Source organism: Thermobia domestica, chromosome 1 (genome assembly GCF_964235325.1).
Source record: "Thermobia domestica chromosome 1, izTheDome1.hap1.1, whole genome shotgun sequence".
Taxonomy (NCBI): domain Eukaryota; kingdom Metazoa; phylum Arthropoda; class Insecta; order Zygentoma; family Lepismatidae; genus Thermobia; species Thermobia domestica.
The window spans coordinates 74,165,282-74,179,183 of NC_137454.1; the positions used below are offsets into that span (position 1 = coordinate 74,165,282).

The window sequence follows — 13,902 nt, forward strand, 5'->3', positions numbered from 1 at the left end:
GTGAAATAGGCACTTTGGATTGTGTATGCGTGGCTTCCTTTACACTGATAAGAACGACCATCCACAGTTTCGGGAATTCGAAATAGGGCCTATTGAAATTTAGCTTTTTCGCAAATTTTGGATATCCCTAGCTCTGAAACTATGCCCTTTTCGCCATAGGTCCATATGAACTTTTCCTCTTATTTTGATGTGAGGAATCACCTCTTACAATTTGTCGGTATAGTTCATTAACAGCCTATATATATCTATATCTATATCTATATCTATCTATCTATCTATATATATATATATATATATATATATATATATATATATATATATATATATATATATATATATATATATAGGGTGTTTCAGATAAAACGTCCAGTTCTTATAAATCCGAAACGGCTGAGAATAAAAAGATGAAACAAAAACTGAGATAGGAAAATGTCATAGGGCGCATCACATGGTGTTGTTGTGGTGACTCCCAGGGCCCTCCTTCAATGGGACCCAGGGGCCAACTTCTAATTTTCAAATAGGAACATGTATTGAATCATACCTCATTCAATAGTACTTAAAAAACGAAACAACTTTTGTAGGAAACAATTTTGGATTTGGGGCACCGTTTTTAAATGGCCCTGGGGGTTCCCTGGGGGTTACCATAACAACACCATGTGATGCGCCCTATGACATTTTTCTACCCCAGTTTTTGTTTCATCTTTTTATTCTCAGCCGTTTCGGATTTATAAGCACTGGACGTTTTATCTGAAACACCCTGTATATATATATATATATATATATATATATATATATATATATATAATGAAATGTATGTATATATACAGAACCATTTGTTAAAGAATTAGAATAACATCATTGATTGCTAGTAAAGAGTAAGAAATCTTAAGTAAATTATTACCCGATTTTGAAATATATGTTTAAAATCGTGTTTTAAACTGTTCAAAATGTTTAAAACATTTTAAACACCTTTTTCATGTTTTAAACACATGTTTTGTTCTCTCTTTTTTTTTAAAAAAAACCTTTTCAAGCCCTGCTTTCCTGCCACCATACCTTCTAGCATGTCCCTCATTATAGAGATAATTCTTAGCCAATGTCCCAACCAGTTTCTGTTCCTCTTCTTAACAATATCTAAAATTGTTTATTTTCTTTCCCATCATTTCTAACATCCTCTCATTTATTTTCCGCTCGACCCAGCTAATTCTTTCCACTCTTCTCCACACCTACATTTCGAAAGCTTCCAGTCGTTTTTCGTCATTTTTGCGTAATTTCCAGGTTCCATACAGTATTATATTCTACACGAAGCATTTTATGAGACTTTTTCAACTCTATTCAAGGTCCCACAAAACAGTATCTTCCTCCTCCTAAAGGCTTCTTTCACCATTCCTATCATTGCTTTTATTTCACGTTCACATTTCATATCATCCCTAATAATACTTCCCAGGTATCGAAAACTAGTAATTTGTTCTATTTATTTACTACACTCATAACACCGAAGACGCAACTCTTCCTAATTTATTTCTTTCGCTGATTTCTTAAACTTCAAATTTGACAAAATTGCATAAACCTTATCCTCTCCATGCGAAGAACGAGTATTGCAGCTAGTGTCTAGATTATAGTAAGATCGTTTAAATCAATTTATGTATAGCTGTATTGAAATAAAGGGATGGCATTTAGTATCTCCCCCAACTCTTAGTTTGACTATTTTATGTAGAGAACATAACCCAACAAATCCCTGCGCGGCATCTAACCACAGCCTTCTATATATCTACCATATGGAACATATAGAAGGCTGTGCTTCTAACCCATTCCTGCTACTACTACTACTATTACTCCTACTCCTCCTCCTCCTACTACTACTACTACTACTTATACTACTCCTAGTACTTAGATTGGTGGAAATACTAAATATCAGTCGAAATAAAGTTTACACATAAAGATTAATCATTGCCCTTTTAAGAATGTGCTGCTGAGAAACTGTAATATCGTGAAAAACTTTAAAGATGCAGCCAAAGAATAGTAACTTTTTCGTTCAGGAGCTGGCATCACTTCAGATAGTTCTATATAAACAAAACAAGGTTCAAGAGCGATCTGATAACCTTTCGGAAGATAAATTCTGACGCATATTGCAGATAATGTGCTAAAATGTCATTTTGTGGTGATTTGTATTTGTAAAGGTAAACAAATAACGTGATAGCTGCCCACAATGTAGTGCTGTTTAGTTGAAGGTAATTATTTTTTTTTGGGTGCTGGTCTAGTTTGGCACACTACATTTCGCAAAATATACGGGTAAAATCCAATACTCTGCGTGAAAAATGTTTCTAAGGAACAAATTTCTGCACGTGACAGAATTAAATAGTAAGTAATACCACTACATTTTATGTTTACAAGTGTAGAGTTACTAGTGTAAGATCATTACAAGTGCTTTACAGTAGTTAAAATAAGTCTGCACAGTGTACAAAAGTTTAGCAGAACGGGTCCAGAAATATGTGAAAAAAAATAAAAAAAAATGGAAGATACAAGTACTTAACTTACTAGATTTGGTTCGTACTAACATAACCTAACCAAATCTAACCGGCCTATATTTAGCAGAAGGGGTCCAGCACTATTTGCTTTAAAAAGGTACAATTTTGGTAATTTCTGTTCACATTAGGTTAGTTTGGGTTAGGTAAGGTTAGGTTATGTTATGTTAGTGTAGGGGTCCAGGATAATTTTCCAAAAAATGATAGAACTTCGTTTATTTCTACTAATATTAGGTTAGGTTAGGTTAGATTAAATTTGGTTACGATATGTTACGTCTAAGTATTTGCATCGTTGATTTCTCCTGTAAATTTTGTGCCTTTTACGTGCGTCTGGACCAGGGTTTGAAAAAACCCGGGTATTTTTGAAAAAACCCAACCCACCTGGACCCATGTGGGTTTTTTCGGGTTTAATTGGGTTTTTTCGAAATATTTCAATCTCTTTGGGGTAAAAATGTTAAAATATGATTTACATTTCATGTGTGTTATTGTCAGAGCTTGAAACAACTTTCTATTCACTGCTGTTTTTAAAAAATTGCCGCCATTTTGAAATTTTATATTGGATCTCCGAAAAAATCTATAGAGCAAATTTAGAATGTCTTGTGCTTTTACCCTCAAAATATCAACGTAAAAAGTCCGAAAATTGCACCTTGTAGCATGGATACCCGCCGTTTTAAAAAATGGCCGTCATTTTGAAACTTTAGGCCGCCAAAATATGTACAGCTAATTTAGTCTCTCGTGCTTCTACTTTGAAAATTTCAACTTGAAAGACCTAAAGTTGCGCTTTGTAGCGTGGATATCAGCAGCGGCGGAAATTTGTCTTCAACATTGGGGGGACGGGTAAGACGGTATATATACATGGTGGTAGGTAACTCCACTGACAAACTTTGGGAGGTGATTCCTTATATGAAACGAAAGATAAAAGTTCTGATAAACATAGGTCGAGAAACGTCTCCTTTCAAAGTTATGAACCGCCGAAAATTCGAAAAATCATGTTTCGAAAGCTCTGCCTTAGAAACTATAGGACCTATCCCAAGCGGTTTAAGGAATTACGCAGGAACTAGTATGCGATCTATCTAAATATCCATGTTTTAACATCCGTTATCGGCGAAACGAACGCGCCATTAGTACTTAAAGGATTATCCCTATACCTCAACTTCGTTTTGCCGATAACGGACCACGGTAGAACATGGATATTTAGATAGAGCGCATACTAGTTCCTTTGTAATTCCTTGAACCGCTTGGGATCGGTCGTGTAGTTTCTAAGACAGAGCGTTTCGAAACGTGAATTTTCGAATTTTCGGCGACTCATAACTCTGAAAGGAGACGTTTATCATCCCATGTTTATTACAACTTTTTTCTTTCATTTCATATAAGGAATCGCCTCATAAAGTTTGTCGGTGGAGTTACCTACCACCCTGCATATATATATGCGTGTACAAAATATTTACGAAGGCGAAAAACAATGCTGAGGAAGATTACCCATGTCGGTCCCGGCGTCCTCCACAGGGGACATAAAATATGACGATATTATTATTGCTTTACAACTTTAAAATCAGACTGGCAACATTGAAAACTGTTTACAAGGGATGATCCAAATATGATCATTCCCTGTAAACAGTTTTCAATGTTGCCAGTCTGATTTCAAAGTTGTAAAGCAATAATAATATCGTCATATTTTGTCCCCTTTGTGGGACTCCGGGACAACATGGGTAGGGGATCAGAGTTGTCTTTAACACTAGGAGACGGTCAGATTTGAGGCTTATTCTGGGAGGTATCAATTTCATCTCACTTTCCTTTGTGACAGTTGGACCCAAATCATCACATTTCTTCCTAAAAGACACATTTCCAATCGGATTATTGAGGGGGACAGTTCCAAGATTGTAGGGTATATGTTCCCATCATCCTCCCGGGTTTTTCGCCAGTGGATATCAGCTATTTTTAAAAAAAGCGCGCCATTTTGTAATTTTACGTTAGTATGCTGCCAAAATCTAAACAGAAAATTTAGAGTGTCTCTGGTTTGTATCCTGAAAATTTAAAAGACCGAAAGTTGAACACTGTGTGGTAAAGGCAGACAAACTAACAAATGTAGATCGAGTCGTCCTAGGAGCTTTAGTGGCGTTCGCCAAATATGAATACCAAATAGCTATATTAATTTAAAACAAAGACAATTCATCAAAATGTCTTAAATATTCTATTTTTCTATGTCTATTTTGTTTATTTTTCAACATAAAATAAATGGTCTTATTATTGAAGTTCACTTTCGATCCTTTGTGGGTTCAATTGCGGGAATTTCCCGAACACTTCTTTCACGACGGGTTTTCCCTGAAAATGCAGCTTGCTTCACTGTACATCGAAACTTCCATTAATACTGAAGTTTGAATGCAGCACTTGAAATAGTAAGCGTTACGTAGTCTTCGGAGCTCTGAGCATTAAGCTTCTTAATTTTGACAAGAATTTTTACGTTTTTGCTAGTGTTGATTCTGCAGAATGCTTATTTGAAGGCTAGCAACAAATGACTGAACTTAACTGTTGTTGGAAAACCAAATTTTACTGAATGCTTTTGTTACCATCAAAGGTAAGAAATAATACTAATAGTTTTACTAATGTATTTACATATTTACTGTTAGTACCGGAACCTATGACCTTAAACCCGTCAACGTATGAGGGATAACGTCCCTCGGCGGCGCCGAATCAGGAAACACACTATTCACGGAAAGTATTTTCTAAAATATACAATCGCTTACTTTACTTCAAATAGGCTATAAGCATAATCCGCACATTAATTTGTTCTTCAATTATCTCAAGCTAAGGTGAGGTTTTTTATTTATTTATTTTTCATTCATTCATTCATTAATTCAGCGCATTTAGAGCTTTATACAGTTCTTATGTTGAATATTGTTGTCTATCTTAACATGAAAGCGTATAAAATCTGATAAAAATAACTTTCAATGTGATCACCTTAGTTATACCAATAATACACTAACAAAAAAGTCAAAAACCCAGGTGGGTTTTAAGATGGGTTTTTTCAGGTGGGTCCAACCCGAAAAAACCCGGTGGGTTTTTTCGGGCTGGGCCCACTTGGGCAAACCCTGGTCTGGACCCCTCCTGCTAAACATACTCCATCTAACCTAAAATAATCTAATCATAATAGAAATAAGTGAAATTCTATATTTTTTTTTTCGAAAATTATGTTGTACCCCTACACTAACATAATCTAACATAAACTATCCAAACCTAACGTAAACTAACCTAATGTGAGCGGAAACTACCGAAATTGTAACATTTTTTTAGAAAAAATAGCCCTTCTGCGTTATGCTTTATGTTTTATGTTAGCAAGTGCAACGTTACTAGTGTGAAATCAAACCAGGTGTTACAGGAACACGTATCACTGTTAAGCCCCATGTGTTGTCAATTTTTGCTTACGCGCATACGCACCATCGCTGACGTGCCTGTTACCTTCGGACTCAGTGCAAGCCTACCAACTTCGTCCAATTACACTACATTCGTGTTTTTTAGTGCCCACGTAACACAGGTTGGTTTAAATATTTTGTATTGTAATTTTTATGACATGGCCGGACGCTGAATTTATGTGCAAATTATAAAATAATTGTAATTTTTCAACAGTTATTTCTGGCAACCCCCCCCCTTACATTTCACCTGTCTTAAATGCGATATTGTCATGTCGCCTAGCACATATCCGAACAATAAGGAGGAAATAGGGAAAGAATTATAATTTTTCAACAATTATTTCGAATAGTGTGCGCAAACTTGATCCGTACGTATAAAATTAGGTTAGATTAATGAAGAACTGTATACAAAAATAGAATATAAGTTTATGGTTCTCGTAGAACACAAAATTTACTGTGAAAGAGCACGCCGTCGGAGCAGATGCAAAGAAGATTAAGTTGGTGTGGTGAAGGGGCATTGGGGGGGGGGGGGAGTTAGTCATTGTCAGTTACAGTGAAATGCTGTCATTGAAATACCTAGGTTACAAAAAAAATCGCCACAGATGTGATTATTCGCTTGAAAAACACCTAGAAACCTATGGTAGGTGGTCATCAGGTTATCTCTCTTCCAGTTCAGATCGCCAAGCTGGTGAGACCACATGAAGTTGCATCCGTAGGTAGCAGGTGCATTAGCGAAGGTAAGTGTATAAGTAACGTAAGACAAGTGCTAGGAATACGCACCAGCTTGTGCTAAATGGTGATTACAAGCTAGCATTGCATCTATTTCAGCACAGGGGAGGGCGAAACTTATTGACGTGCGTGTGAACAAAGACAAGTCCGAAAAATGTTCGCAGTTTGTACTACATGGATATTACAACCTACTGTGGAATTAGAATTGCAGTTTTTAAGGATGGACAAACACTGTGTGCATGGGTCTTGAGATTTTCTGTTTCCTCTCACTTCCTTCATTTCACCATTTTGTTCATTATCATTATCACAGTCTCCCTTAGCTTTCGGTGCATAATGGTGGGACTTGAAATTGAACCTTTCTGTGAAATATTGGCGTAATTACCGTTCAGGTATGTCGCGTGCATACTTAAATTAGCTTCTTGTACAGTCCACTTTCGTTGTGATAGCGTGTTTTTCCTGTAAATTTTGCGAATATTGACACAATTTTTCGTCGTTACCGAAAGTGGGTTCGGCACCTCTGCATGCTATTCATTGTGTATATGAAAATATTTCTCAGACGCAAACTTTCTGCAGCCGTAAACACTCTGACTGACACTTATAAGGAATCCACACTTGTATTATGCTGCCAATATGTCTTGAGCCGTGGCAAAAATGCGAACTAAAGCTCACACCCTCGACACACCCACGCGTTGAGCTGTTGCTGAGCGAGAGAACCTTGCAGTCGTCTACGCTATTGCCAGATTTAAAAACAAGAAACTATCGTATAGAATTCGCACGTTCTGTACTGACCGCAAGATTCGCGTTCCGAAGTGCGGCAGCATTGCTCTACGGATGACGAAAGAGAGTGGAATTCTTTCAGCCGATAGCAGCGCTTGGAAAGGAAGACTAAGTATCAAGACAATGTGGCATCTCTATAGTCGTTTATGGGGTCGCGGTGGCCCAGTGGTAGAGCGTTCACCTCTGGTGCGTTGTGTCTGTGGTTAGATTCCAGCTTGCACCAAGTCGGCTTTGCGGTGGGCAAACACCATATGCGTGAGTTTCCTCGGGATTCTCCTATTTCCTTCCACTTTCGTCATTTCACTATTTCATTCATTTGTCATCAATACCGTCTCCCTTAGCCGTCTCGCCACCATTTATAACCTTGGGACATAAAACTCAAAAAGATTTCATTTCATTTTTGTAGTCGTTTACTTGTACGCGTGCATTTCGTCATACAGAAGTGCTGCGCCTCTTCGAATTCTTATACATAACATCTTTCAATTTCAGTAATGATTTTGTGTCGTCAGAATTTGTTAAGGTTTACATAACTGTATGCACTTACGTATATAAAATAAATATTTGCTAATGAACGCCATAGAATACATTTATATAATTAAAAAAAAAAAAAAAAAAAAAAAACAGCCACTCACTCTGTGTCCAAAATTATTTCTTCTTTATATTATTTTGGCTTTCTGGGGCCTTCCTAAGTAACTTTTCAAGGTAATTCTTCTCTCCCTGTATATTTATTCTTAACACATCAAATCTCAGAGAACGTGTTGGACTGCCGAGTACTCTTGCACAAGCCTTGGGGGATGATTTTACTGGTGTTGTTCACGTTCTTTCTTTTATTCGTACTGCAAACTGAGCTGTTGTTCGTGTACTTTGTTATTTTGCTGTGTTGTGTTTTAATATTTACTTCTTTTTATTGTTTTCTATTTATTTTTACTGTTATCTATTTTATTTATTTCTTATTTTATGTTTTTTTTTACCCTTTTTCCGTCGATTGTTATTGTTGTTAGTTTTATCCCTCATATTTATTCTTTTACGTTTTGTTTTTGCAATTTTTTTCTTTTAGTAGTTTATATCGTGACGGGGACAAATGGCCACGCTGCCGACGCCTCCTTTATTTCCTTTTACTCAATCAATCAATCATTTTTCATGTTAATATTGTAATGTCCCACGTGGTGATGTGTATAAACAATTCCACACGCCAGTGTTTACAAACACCACCATGTGGTTTAGCAAGAGGATTCCACACACCAGAGGTATCTACTATCACATACAGACGACAGGCTTCTGGCCCCTCTCACGTTGCAGACGATGTCAACTGAGCAGCAGCGTCACCCCCACCCAAGGACCTCTATAAATTGGCAGGACAAATATGAAGACCTAAAGGACACGCACTCTCCTGGAATAGAAGTTTCTACTGTGAAGACGGCCACAGTAAAGGTAGTGGTTCAAAATTTGGTTAAAGTTAATTTCTACGCAAAAACAAAGTAATAGTTTTCATTGTATTTATTGGGTGTATTATTTTTCTTTCTTTCTTGTAGGTTCATATAAACATTATTGATGTGTTGCACATGAGAACACTAACCACTTTTAATACGTCGTACCGCTTCAAGAATTACATTTAGATGGACAGGTTGTTAGATCCGGACGATTCAGTGATCAACACAGCGACAGAACTCTGGTTCACTACAGTTGAGGGTAACAGTATTGAACAGAGAAGAACAGGTATATATTTTTCATTAAATTTCGTTATGTCTTGAAAAGTGGAAGCTCGTAATTAAACATGTTAATAATTTGAATTTTGTTTAGGAGATATCTTCATAAAACATATATAAAATATCTTTATTGAAAATTGATTTTATTTATCATCAATTCATGGATCCCAGAAAATAAGCGACGATTTATAGTTTCATTTGTTAATTATAGTCCTGAACATAATAATCATTTTGGTTGCGGAGCAATGAATTGCTTTCACAATTAATACATTTGTAAATCTAAGTAAAGACAATGAGATAGTCGGACGGAAAGAAGAAAATTAAACTCATCTTGCAGCATTTCAATTTTATAGTTGTAGCAAGGTTAATAACTCCACTGGTGTCTTCTACGAAACTTTTAGTAAAAATTTTTAGGTACTACAGATGAAGAATAAACATGGATGGCTTCTACTTTTAAATAATTTACCTTCCGAAATAGTTCCACTTCAAAACAATATCCTTATAGTAGTTGTACTTTTGTGTTTTATCTTAAGTTAAATTTTCATTATTGTTGTCAAGCAATGGAAACAAATAATATGGTATTGACTATAGCTACAAAGTGTCTATGGCTCTGAGAGTGATATTTGCTAATAAAACTATTTATAATAGTATCCCATTCTTTGTTTAAATTTTAAATGTCACATCCAACCATTATCATGTGCAGTAAAATCAGAAAAAGGCTTTACTACATATTACTCTGATCACAGAAAATTACAGTTTTCGTAGACTAGTGGTTCATCTGGTATCAATATTTAGTCGTTTCGGATAGTAAGGACAGCTCAATATGTCGAGTTCGCCCTTACTACCCGGAACAACTCATTTGTTATTCATATACGTATGGGTATTTCATCTCAAACGTTACGCCAATCTACCTCTAATCATTTCAGCATGCCTGATGATTCAGTGATGAAGCGTAGAGATCCTTATTAAATATTTTGACATTGTGGTTCTGAAGTAATGTGAAATTAGGTTCTTTTAGTGCGTGTGTTATTAGAACTATGTGCACTTACTAGTGATCTTATATGTGTGCGTATTAATCATTATGTTGAGTTATTAGCCATATTAAAAATATAATGGGAATGAAAAATACTGAAACGTTTTTAATATTACCCAAGATGGCTCGACGTGGGTAGCTGCTGTGTTCCTGATCATCAATGCAGCTCTAGGAGCGGGACTTCTGAACTTTCCACAGGCGTTCGACCAAGCTGGAGGTGTGGTAGTGGCAATCACCGTCCAAGTAGTAAGTAATCAGTTTAAAAAGAAAATATTTATTGCATGTCGCGACTTCTGGTAGAAAATTTAAAAGTGAAATAAATTTTGTAGCATCAATATTGTAAATATTACACGTCTAGTATTTATATATCCTTACGTGTGAAAAAGACGGAGGTTAGCCAACGTTCAAGATAAATCATGTTAAGTAATTTTTCTTGACATACAGTAGTTTAGACCTGCAGACAGCTTACCTGATAAGAGCTGCAGACAGAATACTTGATATGTCGAACGTTTCTACCTCGTAAGCGTGTCCTACCAGTTCAAATTAATTTGTGAAAGGAAATTACTTTAGTTTGTTCGCTTGTGCTTAACGTTCTTTTCCAGTATCGATACTATACGAGACATGAACTACAGTTTAACATGGAATATGAACCACAGGTTCTCTCACACGTAATTGAATTTTTTTTTAAACAATAGTAACTGACTAACTATGCTTAAGGAACCAGAAGGTTCATTGTCGCAGAAACGGAACTTAGTATTGCATTCTATCCTGTTCTGAGCTAATCGAGTCTGGGTTATTTCTGTCATATTCCTAAGAACCCTGCTTTGTAATATCCTCTCAACTTTTTAGCCCATACAGTCTAATTTCCCAGTGCTAAGGAGTAGTTCTTCATACGCGTTCGATAATTTTCGTACATCTATCTCGAAAAGAACAGGCAAATTTGAAAGAGCATAATTTAGCATAGATCGTGATATACCACTATGATTTCCTGACGTCGATTCTTATTGGATCTCTAAGGACATTTGAATGAAAGTTTATAAGCTTTATATACAATAGAATACCATCACACCAACGGGAATTATGGTTGTTTTTGTGAATATTGGGATTAGTTGTGAGAGAAATTTCTTCATCTATTATTGTTCAGCCAAGTTTCGCAGAAAACAGTACAATTATAATGAGGTACAGAGACATGTATCGCAAAATTATTTATTATATATTGTTCAAATAATATATTTTAAACAGAAAGCAGAATATTAGGTCAGAGTTAATTTCTATGACACGTAATAGTAATAGCAAAATACAAAATATAAATTGAAGGAGAGGTTGGCAGCTTGCTGTCTGCATAATCTGAGCGCAAAATTGAAGCAAAGCTCCCATCGCTATTTATAGCGCGAGGGACCGCTTTGATTGTCAAGAATACAGGAAAGAGACACAAGTAACAATAAGAACGATCTGATAATTGACCCTGAAGTCACGATAGACTAATTATTGTTTATTTATTGAGGTTTTAGCGTCTCTTTTCTGTATCGGGGCTATATGAGATATGAACTTATTATTTACGATGGAATCCAAATCACTGTAATCACTGAAATGCTAATACTTTCCCATTAGTAATAACCAAAGGCGCATGTCCTAGCGCACCAGGGAGGGATATAGACTAATTGGATTTAAAAGTAACGATAAAATTACGGTTATTACATTTCACAAATTAGAACAGCATCACTGGAGAAGGACAGACCAGTACTCTTGGTCACCATGTAGGGTTGGCTGGTTTAAACCTTGATTTAAACCAGAAAACGAAAAATGCGAATCGTGTGAACTTCATGTATGTTTCCAGATATCAAACCATCCGCATTAGTTTTATCTCCTCTTCACCTTTTAATCAAGTCTAAACCAAGTAGCAGTTCGGATGTCATTTTATGCAAAAGTCTTCTTCTTGATAATCTCGGTAGTACGTAAGAATGTTAAGATTAAACATACAAAACGAAACCAAATTGTATATTACTGCTTGTCTGAATGCTGTTGTTTTATAAAGAAGCCAAGATTGCTTAGGCGTAAATATATTGATAGAAATTGGCAATATTTATCGACTTCCTACATAGCTTCCAACATTAGCTTGGATTGGACTTTCAGCTTTAATTTTGTTGAGTGATATCTACATACTACATCTGTAATTTAATACCTCAGTTTTAGCTTACTGATAATGATATGTTGACCTTAAAATTTTGCATGCAAAGCAATAACAGGATTTTCCCGTTATTGCTTTACATTTCAAGTAATAACGGGATTTTCCCGATGGCTAAGGAGGGAGTTTCCATATTTTAAGAAATTTACTGACAGGACTTCTTTAAGCTTATGTGACTCCTTCCAGCATAACCCCGTTGTTGTATCATAACACCAAGGCGAAACAAACTTATTTCTGTCCATATGTAATATAAATATATAGAGCATATTATTAAAAAAATCTGGTTTAAACCAAAAAAGCGTTTTTTTTAAAAAAAAAAAAAACAACCATGTTTTTGCCAACCCTGTCACTAGGTAAATTTCACAATATAAAAAATGGAGGCAAATAGAACTGAAAATTTGTTCTGATCAGTTGACTGAATTTTAAACTATCGCTAAGATGACGCCAGTCAACTAAAAATTGGGTATATTGGAGTTCAAACGTCCATTTTTCTCACCGAGGCTATGTGAGGCGTGATCCCAACTATTTGAAGTAGAATTCGAATCTCTACTCGGAGTTTCTATTCATGACAAGTACTCGGAGCGAGAATCAAGCTTGAATCATGTGTACAGAAAGCACACACCTCAGCTTTTCGGCCACGAAGAGTACTAAAGCAAAAATGTGGATAAGTTTATGTATGAATTTGACAGTTATACTTAATACTATGTCCATAGTTGTAATTCTTTTGACAGAATCAAAAGTCTTATAGTCTGTCGTGGAGAGAAATTCACTATAAAAAGAATATTTTAACAAAACTCAATGTGATTTGAAGATGGTGGGAGTAACGTGTGATTCGTTCGTTACACTATAAGTCCACGTTCTTATAGCGTTGCTGCTAGAAAGAGATATTAAATAGCAATAATTTTAATAGAAGACGCCTTGTATTATTGTCCTCTGATAGTGAAGAAACAAGCCTTCTTTCAGCAGAATGAAAACTTACATTGGCTTCTAACAATCATCAGTAATGTATGTCTATATAGTAGGAGCATTTTTTTTTAGATTATTCAGTTTGATTTGCTTACGATTATTAGTAAAATTAAATGTTTTCGTTTTCTCCAGGTTCTGTTGGTATTTATAGTTGCTGCGCTATTGATTTTAGCTTACTGTTCAATTCAAAATGGAGGCAATACTCTGCAAGATGTTTTGGAGTCTTTGTGCGGAAAATGTGGACTGGTATTTTGTTCATTGTGTGTTGCTTTGTATTGTTTCGGAACGTGTATCACATTTCTCATTATCATCGGTGACCAGTTTGACAGAGGTTAGTATACTAGCTATTTATTATGAGTTTATTGTTCATCCTCGTCATTATTTGACATACAATAATTTCATTTGTACCGTTATGTTGTTTCATATAATATGTTAGTGATTAAAATTGCGTCAAATGAATGTTATTGGATTGGTGCATACGTTCGTTGCGTTTTGTAAGTCAACGTATCATTATTCAAATATTTACAATGCATGGGCGGTTAAATAAAACATTGTATTGATTCTTATACATGACGTA

The 13,902-nt window shown here is 35.6% G+C and overlaps 1 protein-coding gene across 3 annotated transcripts in view; it reads left to right on the top strand.

Moving 5' to 3' along the window:
- Positions 1–2,052: 2,052 nt before the first annotated feature.
- Positions 2,053–13,902, top strand: part of LOC145686198 (sodium-coupled neutral amino acid transporter 7-like) — a 30,895-nt gene continuing 19,045 nt past the window's right edge. The window contains exons 1-4 of one of the 3 annotated variants that reach the window (XM_081759259.1): positions 2,053–2,177; positions 8,968–9,151; positions 10,296–10,420; positions 13,458–13,656. In XM_081759259.1, coding sequence (XP_081615385.1) covers positions 9,052–9,151; positions 10,296–10,420; positions 13,458–13,656 — 424 coding nt within the window. In that variant the 5' untranslated portion in view covers positions 2,053–2,177; positions 8,968–9,051. Of the gene's footprint in view, positions 2,359–8,967; positions 9,152–10,295; positions 10,421–13,457; positions 13,657–13,902 lie in introns of all 3 variants that reach the window. The other 2 variants (XM_081759241.1, XM_081759250.1) reach the window with 2 other exon arrangements.